This window comes from Pectinophora gossypiella, chromosome 10 (genome assembly GCF_024362695.1).
Source record: "Pectinophora gossypiella chromosome 10, ilPecGoss1.1, whole genome shotgun sequence".
Taxonomy (NCBI): Eukaryota; Metazoa; Arthropoda; class Insecta; order Lepidoptera; family Gelechiidae; genus Pectinophora; species Pectinophora gossypiella.
Window position 1 is genome coordinate 13,585,320 of NC_065413.1, and position 19,985 is coordinate 13,605,304.

General features: G+C 37.0%; 1 protein-coding gene across 1 annotated transcript in view; it reads right to left on the reverse strand.

The window, feature by feature from the left end:
• Positions 1-8,559: 8,559 nt before the first annotated feature.
• Positions 8,560-19,985, reverse strand: part of LOC126370142 (calexcitin-1-like) — a 58,853-nt gene continuing 47,427 nt past the window's right edge. The window contains exons 3-7 of the mRNA XM_050014890.1: positions 19,532-19,600; positions 18,843-18,895; positions 16,499-16,618; positions 11,881-12,093; positions 8,560-9,550 (exon numbers count right to left, since the gene is read on the reverse strand). Coding sequence (XP_049870847.1) covers positions 9,440-9,550; positions 11,881-12,093; positions 16,499-16,618; positions 18,843-18,895; positions 19,532-19,589 — 555 coding nt within the window. The 5' untranslated portion in view covers positions 19,590-19,600 and the 3' untranslated portion in view covers positions 8,560-9,439. The remainder of the gene's footprint in view (positions 9,551-11,880; positions 12,094-16,498; positions 16,619-18,842; positions 18,896-19,531; positions 19,601-19,985) is intronic.

Below are 19,985 nucleotides of genomic sequence, written 5' to 3' on the forward strand. Positions count from 1 at the left end.
CTCGGATCGGTGAAATGGCAGGGAGGTACTGAGCGCGTTCCGCGATGGCACCAGATGTTCCCACGATGAAGTGCTTCGGCGATCTGAATCCGGCTCGAAGGACCAGGAACTGTTGTGGACTGTATGTTCAGGATCTCGGGGAAATAAAAGGCTCGATCAAATTTCCGGATCAACTGCTAACTAACTCGTTTATTTCATATAAATATCCACCTTAGCTACTAATTTCGCTATCACAACTAGTGGGTCTTACGTTCTAATCTTATAGCTATCCTATTCTAATATTATCGCCGTCTCGTTCTAGGGGCGGCGCTTCCTTCGCTGTCCCTTTTTAGCGGCGCCGTCTCGCTCTAGTGGCGGCGTCCGCTACACATAATATAAAGCTACTCAAGTTGTCAATAGTTTGCAAACCCTTCCTTCTCACGAACCATTGCAAAGCAATTGAGTGTGAACCTTCTTTCTCAGACTTGTAACTATCGTATACAAACCTTTCCTTCTTATATACGATAATTAAAATAATCATAATATTACAAAGCTATTCAAGTTGGCAATAGTTCGCAAACCTTTCTTTCTCACGAACTATTGCAAAGCAATTGAGTGTGAACCTTCTTTCTCACACTTGTAACTATCGTATACAAACCCTTCCTTCTTATATACGATAATTAAAATAATCATAATATTATAAAGCTATTCAAGTTGGCAATAGTTCGCAAACCCTTCTTTCTCACGAACCATTGCAAAGCAATTGAGTGTGAACCTTCTTTCTCACACTTGTAACTATCGTATACAAACCCTTCCTTCTTATATACGATAATTAAAATAATCATAACATTATAAAGCTATTCAAGTTGGCAATAGTTCGCAAACCCTTCTTTCTCACGAACTATTGCAAAGCAATTGAGTGTGAACCTTCTTTCTCACACTTGTAACTATCGTATACAAACCCTTCCTTCTTATATACGATAATTAAAATAATTGTGAACCCTCCTCACAAAATTGAAAGTCACCTTAACTAAATAGCTATGAGCCCTCCTTCTCAAGCTTTTACTAAATACACATCTTACAGTTTCATCCAACAAACAGTACCTCTACTTACTTTCTTTTGATTGTATATAATAATGACACAATCAGTCATCTTCATCACTACTTTCTTTATCATCATTAACGTGAATCCAGGGTGACATTCGATTTGTTAAATGAAGTAGTCATCAATCCCAACAAATTCAAACTCAAAAATATGTTTATTCAGTAGGTAACATTGTTACACTTTGAATCGTCAATTTTTACATCTTTAAGGGATTCCCGAACTGACAATAAAGTATAATTTTGCGTTTCGCATACTATTTCGTTCAACATAGGATTAATTTCCGCATCCATCTGAAGTCCAAACATTACCTCAGTCCGTCCCGTTGTCTTCCGACGGGTGTTGTTCATGCCCCATTGGACTCTACCTATCTTGTCATCCCAGACGTTCTTGTCAAAATTAAGATTTTGCGCAGTTAACGACCCTAACATCGTGCGATTACACTGCTCTACTTGTCCATTGGACCTAGGACTTGCAACTGCGTTCAACACGTGTCTAATACCTTTATCCGAGCAAAACGTTTGAACACGTACGATGTGAAGAAAGTACCGCGGTCGCTAATAATTCGATCTGGGTTTCTGAAGGTATAGAAAATATCTTCTAATTCTCGCGTTGTTGTAACTGTTTTTGGTATTTCTGACTGGCCTGATAAATTTAAATTTCGTAAAGGCATCTACGACTACCAATAGGTAAGAGTTTTCCTCTCTTTGATCGCACAAAAAGGTCCAAGGTGATTGATGTACAGGGTGTGAAAAGGCACCTCGACTTTTCGTTTACGTGGAATAGGCCCTCATTTGAATTAGTTTTCTGTTATGTACTTTAACCCATCTGCATCAATATCAGTGGTAAGAAATTCCCGAATGCGACCCAGTTCACTATCACCTAATTGAAGAGTCTACAACCTGTCCCCCTCATTGATTGACATAACCGTCGGGTAAAGACCAGCGTCAATTTCCTTTGAACTAAGATCCTCAATTGGGTTCCGAAATAGAAGGTCCACGTGCGACATTTTCGTGCCAGCACGATATTCAAAAAGCAAAAACAGCCACCAGCGGGCAATACGTCTAACCAAATCGCGTTTGGAAAGCATGGAGCGCAACGCACTACAATCGGTCATGATTTTGAAATTCTGACCCAGAAGATAAACCCGAAACTTTTGAGCGAACTTACTACCTATAGCAAGAGTCTCAAGTTTATAAACCTTTTCTCTTCTGGAGATGTCTGGCGACTATAGTACGCTACGGGATGGTAGGTGTCGTTTCCATTACGTCGCTGCATAAATTAACCTGTGTCCTGCCCATGGACAAAATAAAATTACTACCAAAACTTTTAATGGAGTCGGGGGTTGATCACAAGTCTACCCCAAAATCAGTGTCGTTGTTTGTTTTATGAGCGAAACTTTGCTACCGAAATCTATAAACGATCTCATAGAGGTGTCATTTACCCTAACTGTATTGAAATATTTTGAGCCCGACTTAGAGGTAAGTATGCGCATGATTTTAGGAATGTTACCTAGATTATCACGGTTTTCAAAAAAAAAAAAAAAGGGACTCTGCAAGTTTCCATTTTATGACCGAACCTTCGACATCCTGTACATTGGACCAGAGGTTTGGGGCATTTAAGATACGGGTAACCTTTTTCCCTACAGTTAAAACAAAATAATTTGTAACTTGAATTTTTTTTTTGAAATCTTAACTGATTTATCCCTATTGTCATTATTACTTCCCGCTGTGGATTCAGTCGACTACTTTGTTTTATTAAAATGAAAGCGATCGGGCGGCGGTTGGTTCTCCTTATTACTCATCAGAAAATGGAGTTGATCAGGCTGCGTACATCGTAACGCTTATCGCTGGATCTAATTGTCTTGTCACTTAATCCGTGGATAATGCAGTCCACGGCTCGTTTCCCTTCGATGTCACACCGGTTCACGATGGCTAATTCTTCATAATAATAAACCTCTAGCGGTTCACCAAACCTACTCTTTCGCCTAAGCGTATCCTCCAGGGATTGGCCATAATCATGTTCAAAAGGAAATGCGTCTAACCACTTTTGCTGCCATTCTGCCCAGCTGTACAAAATAGAATTGAAGCTTTCATACCAAACTTTGGCCAACTCCTGCAGTTTCTGCATTGCGAAGTGGATAACGGTTGTTCTCATCCCATCCGTAAACAGTGGCACACTCATTAACTTTCTTTAACCAAGTATCAATCTTTTGACTTTTCGATGAGGGTCCAAATTCGGGTAACATGGTTCATAATACTACTGGAAGGATGTGATGTGGCGACTGCTGTCGGATTAGGTTAAGATCTTAAGTTAACTAATGATTCAACAATATTAAGAACATCTTTAGATGAAAATGTAGGGCTATCTGACCTTTCTATTCCCTTAGCTGCCGACGAACGTCGCACCTCCTGCCCTTCGCCGCGACGTCGTTGGCTGTGTCGCTCGTTGTGCCGACGCGTGAAGCGACGTCTCTCTCCGGCTGCACTCCCGGCTCGTATCAGCTCGGCTCGGCTGCGCTCCCGGCTTGTATCGGCTCGGCTCGGCTGCGCTCCCGGCTTGTATCGGCTCGGCTCGGCTCGGCTCGGCTCGGCTCGTCTCGGCTCGTCTCGGCTCGTCTCGGCTCGTCTCGGCTCGTCTCGGCTCGGCTCGGCTCGGCTCGGCTCGGCTCGGCTCGTCTCGGCTCGTCTCGGCTCGTCAGTCGTCTTCGTGGAACGATCTCGTCTTCAAGAGGCATAATCTGGAACTCGAAAACATTGGAACATGTAAATATTCTTCAGATAACCCTATAATATTTTGGAATGTGATGAATATATATATATGTATATATTTATACAGATATATTTCCAAAGTAAAATATCTCAAAAACGGTGTATCCTGATTAACACATATGGATACGATCCCACTTCTGAAATGTAGTAAGACCACGGTAACATGATCATTAACTAACATACGGATACCTAATACCTAAATATACATAAAGCTGCCTCAGGTACATGCTCTATAAATAAAACAACCATTGAAATAATAAATAATAAGTATATTGGTTACTTACTCTAAATTTCCAAAACGCACGCGTGCTCAAACACAAGTGTACACGTGTTCAAAATGGTACGTCTGCCTTCGATGCGTGCTCGAATCAAAAGAACCCCAATGAAAGACAAACACGCCTTTTTATACCCTTTCTCCTAGTGTTGCCATATGAAGGCAACACAAATTCGCACATAATTACAGAAAACCTAACAATACGTATGGGTGTTAGTAACTAATACTGAAGGGGATGATTTAGACCATGATTGTGAGTTGATATCAAGTGGAAATTCATGAAAATGTTAGTTTTTTTAAATTATTTTCAGTTAGGTAAGAACATACTTTTGAGATGAAAAATTCCACTTGATATCAACTCAAAATCATGGTCTGAATCATCCCTTAAAGTTTTCGCTCCGATGTTAATAACGGTAGTTTTTTAATTTCCTTGGCTCTGAATACCTTTTTAATGATTTACGTCATCTTTCTTTTTGTGAAATAACTTAACTTTTTTTCTCTCTATCACTACTCATAGTCGGTACTACAGAGAGAATATTACAAGTCAACTAGTAACAGATACCTATTTATCGGTTGTATACCTGTTTTTATTTATAAGTGTTGGCAGCACTGACGAAACAGATTTTTTTACTCCTTTTTATTCTTTATTTAATAGGCTACTTGACAACCTAGACTTGACTTTTTACGAAATGTCCAACGAAAGTTTTCTTTGGTGTTTGTATGGAAATACTGTCTTGTGACGTCATCAATAAAAGCGGTCAAATATGGTACTCATTGTAACTTAATTCATAAATAAAATTCAAAAATAAGTCGAAAAATAAAATGAGATTGATTTTGATCATCTTCGACTGGCTTCTATTTTTTAGATTAGCATTTTATAATTTATCTTTGACCCAGTCAAATACCCTATTATATCGAATAATCTCTATCCCATTGCTTTTCCTCTAAACAAACATACTTATTTAATATAACTCATTCATAAACCGTTCGAAATCCAAATTTATTCTAAAGCCGCAGTTCATATTCAGTGAACAGGAAGCGGAAATCTGCGTTTGAAGTGAATTAAATTAAAAGGAAAGTATATTTTTAAAATAAATTTGAAGTGCTTGTAGCTCGGGGCTTGTGCAATATAAACTCATCGACTGTAAAAAAAAAACTTTTTTAAAGCATATTTTTGCGTTGGATAGGGTAACGATAAAATACGAGCAATATAATGAATGTACTTACCCACTTTAGAACCCTGTCGCAATAATATGTCTGATATGTAGTAAGATATACTGATCAATTTGTCAAAAAAGTATTATACTGATCAATTTGTCAAAAACGTAATTAGAAATGGTACTAAATTCCGTACTGTGTATATGGAAGTTAGGTCGGTAACCTTAATACTACAGCTACGTACGTAAAATAGACGTCAGAACTCTATTCTCGGTTTTTGTGTCGGCTGCATACAGAAGGAGCATTGACGTGCTCTCGTTGACAATATATTTCTATGTTAAAGTATGTGAACTTTAAAGAATACTTAAATTACTAATATCAAGGCTGTATGGTCCTCAGATCTTTGCTAGTTAAGGCGAATTTAAACAATAACAACTGAACTGACGTTTACTGTCGTCGACCGCAACGTCATCACAAGTGAGTGCTTTTGTTTGAGTGAGGCTTTTCGGCGGGAAACGGGAACGGGATAGTTGCTTTCTTCATTGAGTAATCTAAATAATTAATACGAAGTGGTGTTTTGTGGTTAATGATCGCATTAAGTTAGTCGGAAGACATTCGCGAGTGTTATTATATTGGAGTATTCAATAAACAAAGTGTATCTGCCTATTTTCGCTTCGTGCCGGGAAGCCGCTTCATAACTCAAAAGTTTATGCGGACTTTTGAGTTAATTCGTTTGGGGTTCGGAGTAGGAGTCTACTCCGAGGGTGGGGGCTTAGGTTTCATCATCATCACCTTTCATCATTTCATTAATCATCAAGAAAAAAAATACGTAAGACATGGCTGTATGGGCATAGTTCCCTTTGCCTTACCCTTCGGGGAAAAACAAAACAAAAAAAAAAAAAAAAATTGTTTGAGTGATTACGAAAAATTACAGTGACAGTGATAAAATATGCGATTATACTACTGCTCTCAGGTGGGGAGGCGCTCGTCGTAATAAAAAAAATCAGCAATTCTCTTGAATAGCTTTATATTTTCATAAACAATGTTCTCCAACTCTTCATAGCAGATAACCGCAACCGAACAAAATTCCCGCCACAGCTTTTCAAAAAGGCGGGAAAACGTTCCCGTTCGAAAGAGAAAAAACCAAAAGTAAAAACAAAAGAAATTATATGCCAGTTTCAAATTAAAAATAATAAACGAATTTTAAATTAAAAAAGTGTTAGATTCACGACTTTATTCCGTCTGTCATCATCACTAATTTAAGAGGCACGCTCTTGTCGGTGTAGGATTCTCTATGCTACGTTTTTTGGGAAAAAAATAGGGCAGTGGTTTGGCCTTCTGCCCCTCAGTACTCTGTCTGACGCGTGTAGGATGGCATCCAGAGAAGTCTATTTCAAAGCCGTACTAGAACCTCGCCTCTGAATAGTACGGACAGTTACTGCTGCCCTCTGTTAGGTTCCAGGTTGCAGTTCCTGTGACGCGCAACTTCTGTCCTGCATTGCCGTACCGATGACTCTCATCTCCGCCATTGGTTATGTAAGTAATCTAATAATTACACAAAAACATAACGAACCATATACGGGTCATTTTATCACAGATACTGTCGCTTTTCCAAACTTCCCAGATCATTGCAGTCTGGTGTCTTATCAATTATTGACATATTCCGTTTGAGTTTACATGCATGAATTTTGTCTAATGTCTCTGAACTGGATTTATATAGAGCTGTTAAGTCCAACATAATGAAATGAGTGTATGAGTGGTGGTATTAACTTAAATAAAACAAATTAGTATATACATACATTTATTCAATTTTCTATTATATTTATAAGGTAGCGACTTAACAATTTGCTTTCTCATTTTTACATTAAAAGAATTGCACATCCACATAATTTACACGTAAATAAACTTTGAAGATTAAAGTTGTGAAAATTTATATATATTATATATATTTAATAGACTTGACTAGAATATGATAGGGATTGTCCCATGACAGACAGACAGAAACTGTGTTTCCTAATCCTAACGTATTAAATAACATTTAGCATAGATAAATAAAGTTATAAAGAAGAATTTTTAATTCCACAACTTTAATAAAACTAAAACATTATATTTTCTATGAAAGATTATTAAATACATAATACATTTTGTATAAACTATTTATAGATTTCTCGTAAAGCCAATTTGAAAACAGAAATATATTTATTTTATATATATATAATTCGGGTAAGTAGCGCAACAATAGATAAATATATATTTATTTATAACCATTCTTAGATATGACTACAAGATATGCTAATAATAGTGCATTTTATTATAAGCAACATTTCTACTACCATCATAGTTTCGAAAAGGTTTAAAATCTATGTTACTTTTTATAATAAATCTATTAATTTCTGCCATAGACATTAATTTATAAAGTGCGATTGTCTAAGTTTTATGGTGATTTTATATAGTTAAGAAATACTTAGATAGACGTGGTGTCAACTATAAGAAGTTATTATAATACTTAGATACGTATATAGTTATTTATATTATCGTATTGTTGAGCCACTACGAATGTCGTGGTTATAATATACCTACAACTTGTTACGTTCACCGCGCTCTGGGTATAAATCAAACTGAACTTAGGTAATTAAACTGTATACCCCTTAAATCGTGGGGTTTTGTTTCTAAGTATGCAAATTACCCGTAGTTTATTCTTTAGCTTCCTCAGTTACACGGCCATAATTCACGAAGATGCCATGGCCGCGTCGCCGGTGACAATCGCCGAAGAATTGCCAGGGTATGGCAGAGGGGAGGTTGGGGTCGTGTGAGTCTGACGTGTGTAGGGTTCGTATGCATGGTGCTCACGTTTTGGCAACGAAGCCATTTCAATGTAAATTGTTTGGCGATGCTGCCAGCGTCTCCGTGAGTTTCCTTATACTTTTTGGGAAAAAGTGAACATTGGACAATCGAAAGGATTGTCATCATGATGATGATATTTCATATTCTAAAGGATCCGATGCACCATCGACAGATGAAGATGAAGAATATTGTTATTGGCCTCAAATCGGTGTGGAAGTAAAAATATATATATGGATATTAGTGGTGGTTCATGATGTTAAGATAAGAAAGGGTCAAAGTGTCGAAGATGGAATACCTAGCCTACATTTTACTGAAGTACTGGACCTTTAACACTGTGAAAGATTGTTCAGAATCGATGAAGCATAACATGTAGATACACATAGACACACACACACCTACGAAAGTGCGGTCTATAATATATATTATAGACCGCGGCGGCTCGGGTATGGTGATGTTTTTAAAATACATACATACGTCTTTTAAGATGTTTTAATGTTACTTATATCAAAATGCACTGTGAATAATGAAATAGTGAAAGTTCGTTGTCATAAGATTCAAATCCTAAGGACAAAGTTCTAAACGTTGAGCTTAAAATGTTTGAAAAAGATGTAGTTAGTTTTAAATCTTTTGATCCACTATTAAGAGAATGAATTATTCTATATATTCTGAACACACACACGTAAAATTTTTAACATTATGTGTCACTCACACAATTATCCAAAGCTTCTTTTAGCTAACCTGGGCCCAAATATTTTGTAATTGGGAGGTCTTTGCTTTAAAAAGGTGATATTTTTTCACACTTAGTAAGATCCAAATCAAATTCGGAATGTACTAAACAATTAATAGTTAAGATAAATGTAACATAGAGGGCGTGAAGAATTCCGTAAAGATTTAAGAGCACACATGCAATATTACATCTTTTGTTTACGTCGCAAAGGTTTAAATTAAAGTGACCACATAATTTTGAAATTCGAAAAAAGTAATCAATATATGAGCTATTTTAAAGGCCTTTAGGGGCTTATTAATAACCCTGACACTAGAGTTATCAACGTTACTACCAACACGATATAAGAAGGAGTGAATTTCAACCGGCTTACAGCCCTCAGCGCTCCCTATTTGTCCGGCCAAGTAGTTAATGTCATTTGCGGCAAATCTCCATCCAATAAGTCGTCATAAAAAAGAGAATTTCCAAAAGAGATCTAATCACGCCCCAATTATCATGCAATTTGGAGAAGTTTAAAGCGAATTCATGTCACCCAGGTGTTAGCCTCCCATTTCCATCGGCTCCGAAGTCGTCGACGCTGCTGGTGCTTAGAAGCTTGTCCTGCCGAATATGAAGTTTCCGGCAGCGTTAGGATCCTCAGTTGAGAAGTACTCCTTCCACAGTTCCTGGAACTCTTCCCATGAGACGCTGGCTTTGCCCTGTTGAACAAAAACAAAACTTTTATAAGCATTCATCAATCATTTTCATAGACGCACGCCGGTTCAGAGTAGATTTTACTGAACCTTATCAAAATACATTAATAAGTGTATAAAGTACTGGTTCGAACACCTGCATCGATCTTGCAATAATAAGTTAATAAAATCTTTTTTATTTTTCTTTTCTTTTCTTCTGTGATAGTGATTTATAATTCCTAACAAAACTGAAAATTTTGACTATACGATTTGGAGAAATCTATACAGATTTTTTTTAAAGTAGATATACATCTACTTTAAGCATAATACAAACAACTACAAACACAATCGTGCTTATAATATTACAATGAAACACCTATTATACTAATATTATGCAAAATGAAGGTCACATTATAATTTACAATTCATAAATTTTAGACAATTTGGGGACAATGTTTTAAGTTTACGCCTGTCCTTTGTATTCTCTGGAGGAAATTAAATCTGTAACTCAACCGACGTTCGTACGTACTAACACATACAAACTCATACAAAGCGGATTACACAGAGCGAAACTAAATCATATTAACACTTTGCGTAGGGAATTTCAGGTTACGTGAGAAGATTTTCATTAATGTTATTTTAATGCTGTTAAATGCAGCATACGGTACGCTGCTTTTACAAATTTAAGCTTATTGTTATGTTCCGACCCGCACTCCCCGTAGTGGAGCAGCGTGTTGGAGTATGCTCCATACCCCCTCCGGTTGATTGAGGGGAGGCCTGAGCCCGTGTGGGACGTATATATAGGCTATTTATGTACGTATGTTATTTTCCAAAATGCTTTTAGATGTATTAAGTTAGGCTGAAAGAGCATGTGCGAAAAATGGAAAGAGGAAGGCGAGGTCTTTGCCCAGCAGTGGGATCTTGTAGGCTAGATTAGATTACGATTAAGATTTTTTTTAAGAAAAATTGTACCTTTTTTGGAATAAATAAATAAAAAATAATAATTAGAAAGAGCATCAATGATATTAATAAACTCATTTGTTCCAGATTATAATATCCATATCTAATAAATTAATACAAAAGAAATTAAAATTATTATTACCATTAATATCTAAAATGAATGGATAATTTTATTTACATCTAAAAAAACAATATAATTATACAATGTGTCAAATAATAATAAATAATAATAATAATAAAAAAACAGAAACTACCTACTTAATTAAACATTGTAGCTGTGGCTGGGATTCCTGCTTAGTCAAACAGCCCCCTCCTCGCCTCACCCGGCTTTTTTTTGGCGTGACTTATTGTAGATTTGCCGCAGATGGCATTAACTACTTGGCCGGACAAATGGGGAGCGCTGAAGGCTCTCACCCAGTACAACGTTTAAGACAACATGTCTGAAGGTGCCCAGTTGGGCGCGAACCTCGGCTCAGGACGTCGTCTGAGAGGAAAAATATTTGAAAGAATTAATCGACCCTAGTGGGTCGATAGCGATAAGCGCTAATTGAGGGAAGTCGTCGACCACGCCGGCGGGGTCGGTATCGGGGTCCTGAAGTGTTTCGTGTCGCGAGCTGATTGGCTGCCGCTATGGCTAGAGTAATCGGGTCGTCGGGATCATCTCGCCTCACCTGGTGCAATGGTCCCCCTGGCACTCACCGCGTTGCCACATTATTATATTCCAAATGGGGTGTGGAGTTTGAGGAGCTCGGTGGCGCAGCGGTAAACGCGCTCGGTCTGCGATTGTTGAAGTTAGGATGGGTGACCACAAAAAAAAGTTTTCATCTCGAGCTCCTCCGTGCTTCGGAAGGCACGTTAAGCCGTTGGTCCCGGCTGCATTAGCAGTCGTTAATAACCACCAATCCGCATTGGGCCCGCGTGGTGGTTTAAAGCCCGATCTCCCTATCCATCCATAGAGAAGGCCCGTGCCCCAGCAGTGGGGACGTTAATGGGCTGGTGATGATGATGGGGTGTGGAGACAAAAAAAAAATAAGATGTCGTTATAACTTTATGTAACCTAACGTAAGCTCACGACTAGGAATTGCAATCCCGATCTCGATAAGATAAGATATTTATTGTGTATACATTCAGTTAACGGGGGGTCACCATGAAGAAATAGGATATAGAATTGGTATATTTGGTATGACTTTGTTGAATATAATAATTATTAGGGAGCGGGAAAATAAAATGCGTCTTTCGTCATTACTCCATTTTGTCTCTTTTTTTGGCGTTGGTTACCAGCGCCATCTGTTGGTTTTTTTGGTTACTACTTTAAAATTTTCCTATCATAAAATATGGACGCAGCCAGCTAGCTAAACTAAATTGTTACAAAATGTGCAATAAAGATATCAACTCACCTTAGCCATCTTAGAGAAAGCAATCTTGCACTCCTGAGGGTCGATGCCATATGAGGAGCAGACGGTGGTAAACTCATCACTGTCGATGGAGCCGTCAGCACTGGCGTCCTCTAGTTGGAACATGAAGTGGCAGTACAGCTGCTGCCACTTCAGAGCCGCCGATGGGTTGAGGGCATACTCGTTCCACATCGACACCCATTCTTCCACTGAGACCTGGGGATGAATTTATCGTGTTAGAATTAAACAAGGTGTTAGCGTGTTAGTAATACTGTAAGGAATATTTAAGGGTACGATTCAGACCGTGATGCTGAGTTAATATCAAGTGGAATTTTCCGTCGCAGAACTCATGAAAATTAGTTTGTGTTTTTTTTTTTTTTAATTAAGATGGGTTTGCTCTTGACTTCGTTCTTCCACAAGAAGAGATCGACGTTGGAACGAGCTAACCCAGAAAATGCCTATTCACCCGTGATTTAAAGGACACCAGGTTATAAGAGTAATAAGAGAGAGAGAGAGAGAGAGTTCTTTGTAATTATTTTCAATTTTATACGTTTGCGACACGTGAAAAATAGAACGTTATTATGGTTGTACTAACAACAATGATAAGTGTTTTTCTTATCGAAAATGTTTAAGATTTTGAGTTTCCTACCCCACAATGAGAATCGAACAACGCGAATAGTCGCTAGACTACGTATACGATGTACAGTCATGAGCAATATAATATACCCACTTTAGGACTCAGTCGCACTAACATATTTGACATTTAGTGAGACTTACTGTTCAATTTGTCAAAAAAGTTAATGTGACATGGTACCAAAGTGTGTACATATTAATGCTCGTGACCGTATAAGTAGTCGACAGTATATATTGATGTTGTTTAAAGATTTGATGATTAATTATTTTTAATAATTTGATGATTTTTAATGACTTGTTTTTTATATTTTAAATTTGGATTCTATACAGCTTAAAGCAAAATATGGGAGTGGAAATAATTAAAAAGAAACCACGAAATATTTCATGAAATTTCGGAAACTAAATTCCACTTGATATTAACTCAGAATCATGGTCCGAATCATTCCCCAAAGTTTTCGTTACAGTGTCACTTACACTCTGTGTAATGCATATGTAATGAGATTTCATTAATTCAAGCTCAAAAGGTTGAAGTTATTTTTCCATCTACTGGCTACTGCTTTTTCATAAAGGATCTATTCAAACTCCGGAAAATCTCTCATTAGAATAATTAAAATGTAAAGCGCGTCACAGCCGGTGAAGATACTAAAACGTAAAGGTAAGTTGTTACATGCATGCCCGCCCCCTATTAGAACATTAGATGAGACTTTCAAAATTCAAAAATATTTATTTTTCAAAATTGGCTTACAAAATTAGCGCTTTTTGAACGTCAAAAATTAAATTGCACATTATGTAACTAGCTGTAAAACTACTACCACATAGGAATGTGTAACGCTGAGGGAAAGACGTGGTCAGAAAACCTCCTAGAACAGGGCCCTAGTCCTACTGTTTCATGTTTTGCTTTCTTTTTTCTTTTTTTTAACATAGCTGGCGAGGAGTGGGCGTATATACGCGTATGTACGCCTCTGCTTACCCCTTTGGCAATATAGGCGTGATGCCATATTATGTTAGTGTTTGTGACATCGTAATGAAAACTTTGAGGGATGGTTTAAATCATGATTCTGAGTTGATATGAAGTAGAATTTTCCGTCGTAAAAGTATGGATCTGAAAATAATTTAAATAAACACTGTTTTCAACACTCCCCTAATAATGTTTTCTTTCACTGCTGAGCTCGTCATAATAATGTGTGGTCACTGCATTAAGCCTGCTTTAGAATAAGGATAATACTACGTTTAGAACGGTAACTCTCCGCTCCCCACCAGCGTTTGAGTTAATTTTACCTCACTCCCCTCGAACATAGTTTAGACTTGAATCGTATGGCGTCAGACGTCACACATACAGATGCGCGTGTACGATAATGTCAATGTGTGATGTCTGTTTAAAACGAGGTTGTTTGTATAAAGTGTTCGGGGTGTGCCTATGCTGGGAATCAAACCTGGGATCTTAAAGCAAGTCAAACGCTCATTAACGTGCTATGGCCCATATAGATAGGCAGAACGTTACGCGTATGTGAATATCAAAATCAATAAAAAAGTCGTTATAATATAATATATCGTTTCGACACTAAAAGCATATCGTTGTTCAAACTGGTCGGATTTATTGAAAGCTTTTTTTGACAACATAAAAATGAATACCCTGATGACTAAACAAATACATACAGTACTTAATAGCTTATCAGTCACAGTCATACAATACATGTGTGCTTTGGACGATTTGTTACGTTGGTTCGTTGGGTCACAGCGTAAAGAGAACAGAGGGGTTAACAAGCAACATCGAAGCAATTCATCTAAAAAAGCAATATTGCTATTTGACATTTATTTGCATTGCGCTCTTAGTTTTATACTCGCAAATGTCAATTGTTTTTTTAGATGAATTGCTTTGACCACCAACAAGACACATACACCCTCAGGCCAGTTGCCTTAAATTAACGTTAAGGGGCCTCTCTCCTTCTCTCTCTCTATTGCCTTTTCCATTGGAATCACCTCGATTACTAATGTAATGAAGTGTGGACAAATGTCAAATTGCAACATTGCTGGCAACCACGGCCACACCATAGTGTCCCAGTGAGATAGGGCCTTACCCAAGCCTTGTCAATATATGTAACAGAACGTGGCATCACACCTGTATCGCCCTAGGGATAAGCAGAGGCGTACAGTATATACGTCACACCTCGCCAGCTATGTTAAGTCCCATCTAGTGCTGTAATATATTCTAGTATTTTTTGGGGTTCAGCTGAAAATCACTCCCTCAATGTCGATGTCCTCAATGTCAGTGTCACAACATCTTGCTGAGCTGACCTCCCTTTTTAGAGATAAGGATTAACTTCATTATTTTGTTCACTATTATATTCTGTGTACCACCTACTTATTTCTAAAATAAATGATTTTCTTTTTTCTTCTTTCTTTCTTTAATAGGGGGCGAGTCTACATGTAATACCTGTCGATCTTTAGATGGACATATTATAATCTATTCTATTATATACGCTTTAGTATCTTCACCGGCTGTTCTTTTTATACTATGGTAATGTTAACCCGATAACATCTATTGCGTGGTGGACTGTATACTAAACTGACTAACCTTGTATCGAATGGGAAAGTTCGCGATGGTAGCCGCGATATTCACTCGCAAAAGATTGAACTGATAATGTTTGCTTCTATTTTCTATCTTTATAACGTAATTAGTCAGTTGCTTAGGTGAAGTAAGTGCCCTATCTGAGATAGGACCTTTATAGGGTCGATTGATGCTTATATCAAAATACGAACAAAATCACGTGCCACGCATGTTAGGGCAAAAAGACAAACGCGATACCAATGGTCACACTAATAGCAATAACATTAAATTAAAAATCTTAAAAACTCCCGACCGAAAAAAGTACTCAATTATTATGACAATTTTTTTTATTTTATTTTTTTCTATTTGTAAAGACTGGCCTTCTTCATTCAGCCCATAATCTTACACAACGTAACTAAAGCACCTCACTCAAGCTCTTTTGTGGCCGATGAAAGCCCATACAATAACCGAATTAGTCTGCAAAAACCGTAATAAACCATCGCCATTGGCAATTTACCCAACAATGAGAAAAAGGGAAGAAAGGGTGTGTAATTAAACAAGAATGAAAGGTCTGACATTTTTCACACCCTTGTTAGTCGGTAGGTATACATTATTAACCTCCCAAAACCTTTTGTTTCGCCGTCCGAGAGACCTCCGCCAGGTCTTGATTTGCCTTGGCTTACCTGGAAGTCTCTAAATAGACTTCGGACTCAGGTGGGCCGAAGTAAGGACAATTTGTTCAGGTGGGGTTTCTCGGATAGTTCGTACTTAAAGTGCAAGTGCGGCACTGTTCCCCAAATGGTGGAACATCTTACATCGTGTCCTGCGTGCCCGAACACCTGCACGCAGGAGGATCTGATGATTGCTGCAGATAGCGCCATACTTGTTGCCAAGTTTTGGGTCGATACTATTTAGTTTGCCATCGACACGATAAGAAGAAGATTAACTTCAGGCTGCCCTTACGCACAAGTTTTTCTCGACGTGACGTAACGTATTGTAGATTTTCTCGAATGACGTTCAGGCACTTCACCAAACCGCAGTACTAAAGCAACCCCCTCAGTATTCGTTACGGTGTCATCAACACTCATACGTACTTGTATAAGAATTTTACATAGCATAGAATTGAAAATTGAAAAAAAAAACATGCATTTTGCGACGGAACCTGAGAATCATGAAAAATTATTAATCAAAAATCATGAATCATCTCTCTCAGTATTCGTTACGATGTCACTAACACCCTAAGTATTTTATATAGTGTTTCAAGAATACACTGCAATTGAGTGACTTTATCGACTTTATTAATTTCCATCGTAATTCTTTCCACAACCAACACCTACTAGAAAAGTCGGTAAAATTAATATTTAGATATCTACTTGCACATCATGAAACTTCTTTTTAAAAAATGCGTGATCATGACAAGTGGGTATGAAATTTTCTGACCTGTCCATCCTTGTTGGAGTCAGCCCTCTTCCGCAGCCCGTCCCACACGCTGATCATGATCTCGTGAGTCTCCTTGTGCTTTGGGTCACCAGGCTTCCACCCTCGCAGGCTGCAGATTTTCTGAACAAAATAATAATTTACTGTTGATGTTGTATTGGTGTTAAGTTGTTAATTGTTGTTGTTACTTGGAGTTGTTGTTATGTTGTTAATTGTTGTTATTTTTTGTTGTTTATATTTAATTACTTCGTGCTTCGGAAGGCACGTTAAGCCGTCCCGGTTACTACTTACAAATGTAAGTAAGTAGTCGTTACATGAGCCATGTTAGGGCCTTTGGCGGCTTAATAGTAACCTGACACCAGGGTTGATGAGGTTGGTACTCTACCTCACAACCCACACGATAGAAGAAGAAGAAGATTAAATTACGTATCGACCCTTTAAAAATAGTTTACTTAAATAATTGTATTGTATTGTTGTATTGTAATTGTATTGTATTGTATTGTATTGTTGTATATCATAGAAGGAAAGCTAGAAGGAAAGAGAGGAAGGGGAAGACCAAGAAGAGCTTACATGGAACAGATTAAAGAAAAGGTTAACGTCGTGTCTTATAGGGAAGTCAAGGAATTGGCCTTTGATAGACTGGAATGGAAAATGCTACACCGACAAGAGCGTGGCTCTTAAATTGATGATGATGATGAAATAATTGTATATTAGTATTTTAATATACATATTAATTTAATTAACACATGCACAGACGAATGTTTCAACCTAATTTATGACATAAATTCAAAATAATAATTATTTTTTTAGTGACAAATTGTTTTTTTATTAATTTTGTTAGGTAATTTATTTAGAGATTAAGATTTTATCATAAGATAAATAGAAACTGAACGTAAATGGGTTCAAGTTCAGAATTCACAAATATAGGATAACAGTTACAAAAGCAAAGAAAAAAGAAAGTATACAACGATAGACGAGTTGAAAGTAGTTGTTAAACTTAAGCATGTGAAACTTATATCTTGTTAAATACTTTTAAGTACAAACTTTGAAGAAAGTACGACAGAGGTAAGTAAGCTAAGAGTAACTAAGTTGGTAAGTAAAGGTTCCTTATTTGATATCGCGTAGCAGCCTACGATGCTACGCGATTATGTTTGCTACGCCGTAGCTCAAAGTAAGCGTACGTCCAATTAGTAGAGTGGTGTACCTTACTCGTATCTAGGGACCTAATTAATGGAACTTGAAATACTAGATAACGTCAATGGAAATGTATGGTGTTGGAATAATGGAATTGTGTTTTTAAGCTTCTACTTGTACTGGATTTGGAGCTGCAACAGAATGTTTCAGCTGCTTGCCTTCCTGCGCATGTCATTAAAACTGTATGCAATGTGACCTTTTTTAATTATGACAGACCGTCGACGCTACTTTGACCCTATTTCGTGGAAAATAGATACCTATTTGCTATGTATCGAGTCATATACTTCCATCATACACGTCACACACGCGATATACTCCTAATATTGTTTCAAATTCTATTAATTGCAAAATAAACCATGTTTTTGCATTCCAGAGGAATTTCAATTCTTATTCGTACTGAACATAGACCATTATAATTGGGTAGATTCCTAGGTCAAAGAAAAAAAAATCTGATTAATAAATAAAAGCTGATCTAAAAATATCAAGAAACGTTTTATTATTTCTATTTAATTTAATCAAAAAATGCAGTAATAAATGCGACATTTTATCACGTTTTTCTATGACGTCACAGTGTGCTTTTTTATACAAATTCTACAGTAATTTCGTGTTTTGACATTCAGTAAAAAGTAATTGATTTGACTAGTTGGAAACTAGCTTATTATGGGCGATGGGCTGATGCCCTGTCACCAGACGGTTCATCATTCAACTAACTTGGGACTTCGAATCAAGGGTCAAGTTATCTGATATGTGTAGTTCTACTTATCCCGTTGGGATTATGGGTGTGAGTGTACGTTTGTAAGTGGATTTTGTAAAAAGTTGTTCTAGTATGATGTTTCATGTTTCAAATTTTTTCTTTTTATAATATACAAATTAAATTTATTCTTTTTTAAATCTTAATATGAAAAACAATATAATGTCAAAATTTCAAAATACACGTCCATGTTCCAAATTTAAATTTAAAAATTGTTTTGTTTTTTGTTGAATAAAAATTCGAATTTCGATTTTCATGAGAAGTTCGATGTATACGTTGGTATAATACGTCACTTAAATATACTTCGAATATCGTTGCTAACAAAGTAAGCAAAGTAAAAAGTATGTTAGTATGTACTTGAAAAAAGGAAATGCATCGAAAAAGTTCTAAAGCGTAATTTACCTCTATAGCGAGCTCGAAGTCTTTCCTCTCTATTGTGCCGCTCTGATTGACGTCTGGAACAAAGAAAAGTTGCTGTTATAAAATTTTGAGCACCTAATTTCATAAGGCTTTTTGGAGACGACCATTTTTTTTTTCTTTTTTTATGGATGGAAGGCAAATATTTGACCACAATCCCACCTGATGGTAAGTAAAGAGGTGGCTGAAGATGGGGACATACTTACCTAGAAAATGCCTAACCACTCTTGCCTTGAAGAGGTCTAGATTGTACTTATTAGGAAACAGATTCGCGGGCAGATAATTTCTACGAAAACAGTCGGTTATTTTAGGTCTATTATCGCCATTCGCCAACCCGCAGTGGAGCAGCGTGGTGGAGTATGCTCCATACCCCCTCCTGTTGGTTGAGTGGAGGCCTCTGCAAAGCATTGGGACGTATATAGGCTGTTTATGTATTTTATGTTATCGCCATTAGGCCTCGTGTCTACTTTTGCAGAAGACTAATAACTGTTGTAGGAAGTTTTTTGAATCATTCAAACATGGAAACGAATCAACGAAAGTCGGCCATTTTATATACGGCCGGTGATTGTATGTACTATTTTAATAATCACTTTAGGTGTATATTGGGTGTAATCAAACGACTTTTGTTGTCGACAAAAAAGCTTTAAAAGGGGAAATAAATTATAATAACTTACCAAAGAAGACATTGAACACGTAGAGAAGTTTTTTCCGCCTGAATTCCGAGATGGACATTTTTTTTATTCCTGTAACAAAGAAATTACAATTTTTGTTACAACGCTTTTGTGAAAGTAAGTAAGGAACAATTCTCTTTATCTTTCTTTTTAAATTGTTTGTTTGAGAGTAAAGTGGTGGTGTCGCTTGGTTCGGAGCAAATTGTGCTGTTTTGTTTTTATTGACTGGTCTTTTATTCAAATTGCGCAAACAATCCTGTAACTTTATTTTTTTACTTAGTTTTGTTTAAAAAATGTTCTTTAAGTATATTTTCCACGAAACTAGAAGAAGCGAGGCTGCTAACACAAGTAAATATTTTGGGGAAGAGTTGATAAAAAGTAGAGTTTAACAACTTCTCTGTCAACTTAGCAGTCTGTAATGAACTGTTTAAATTGCATCGATCTAAACATGTTACTA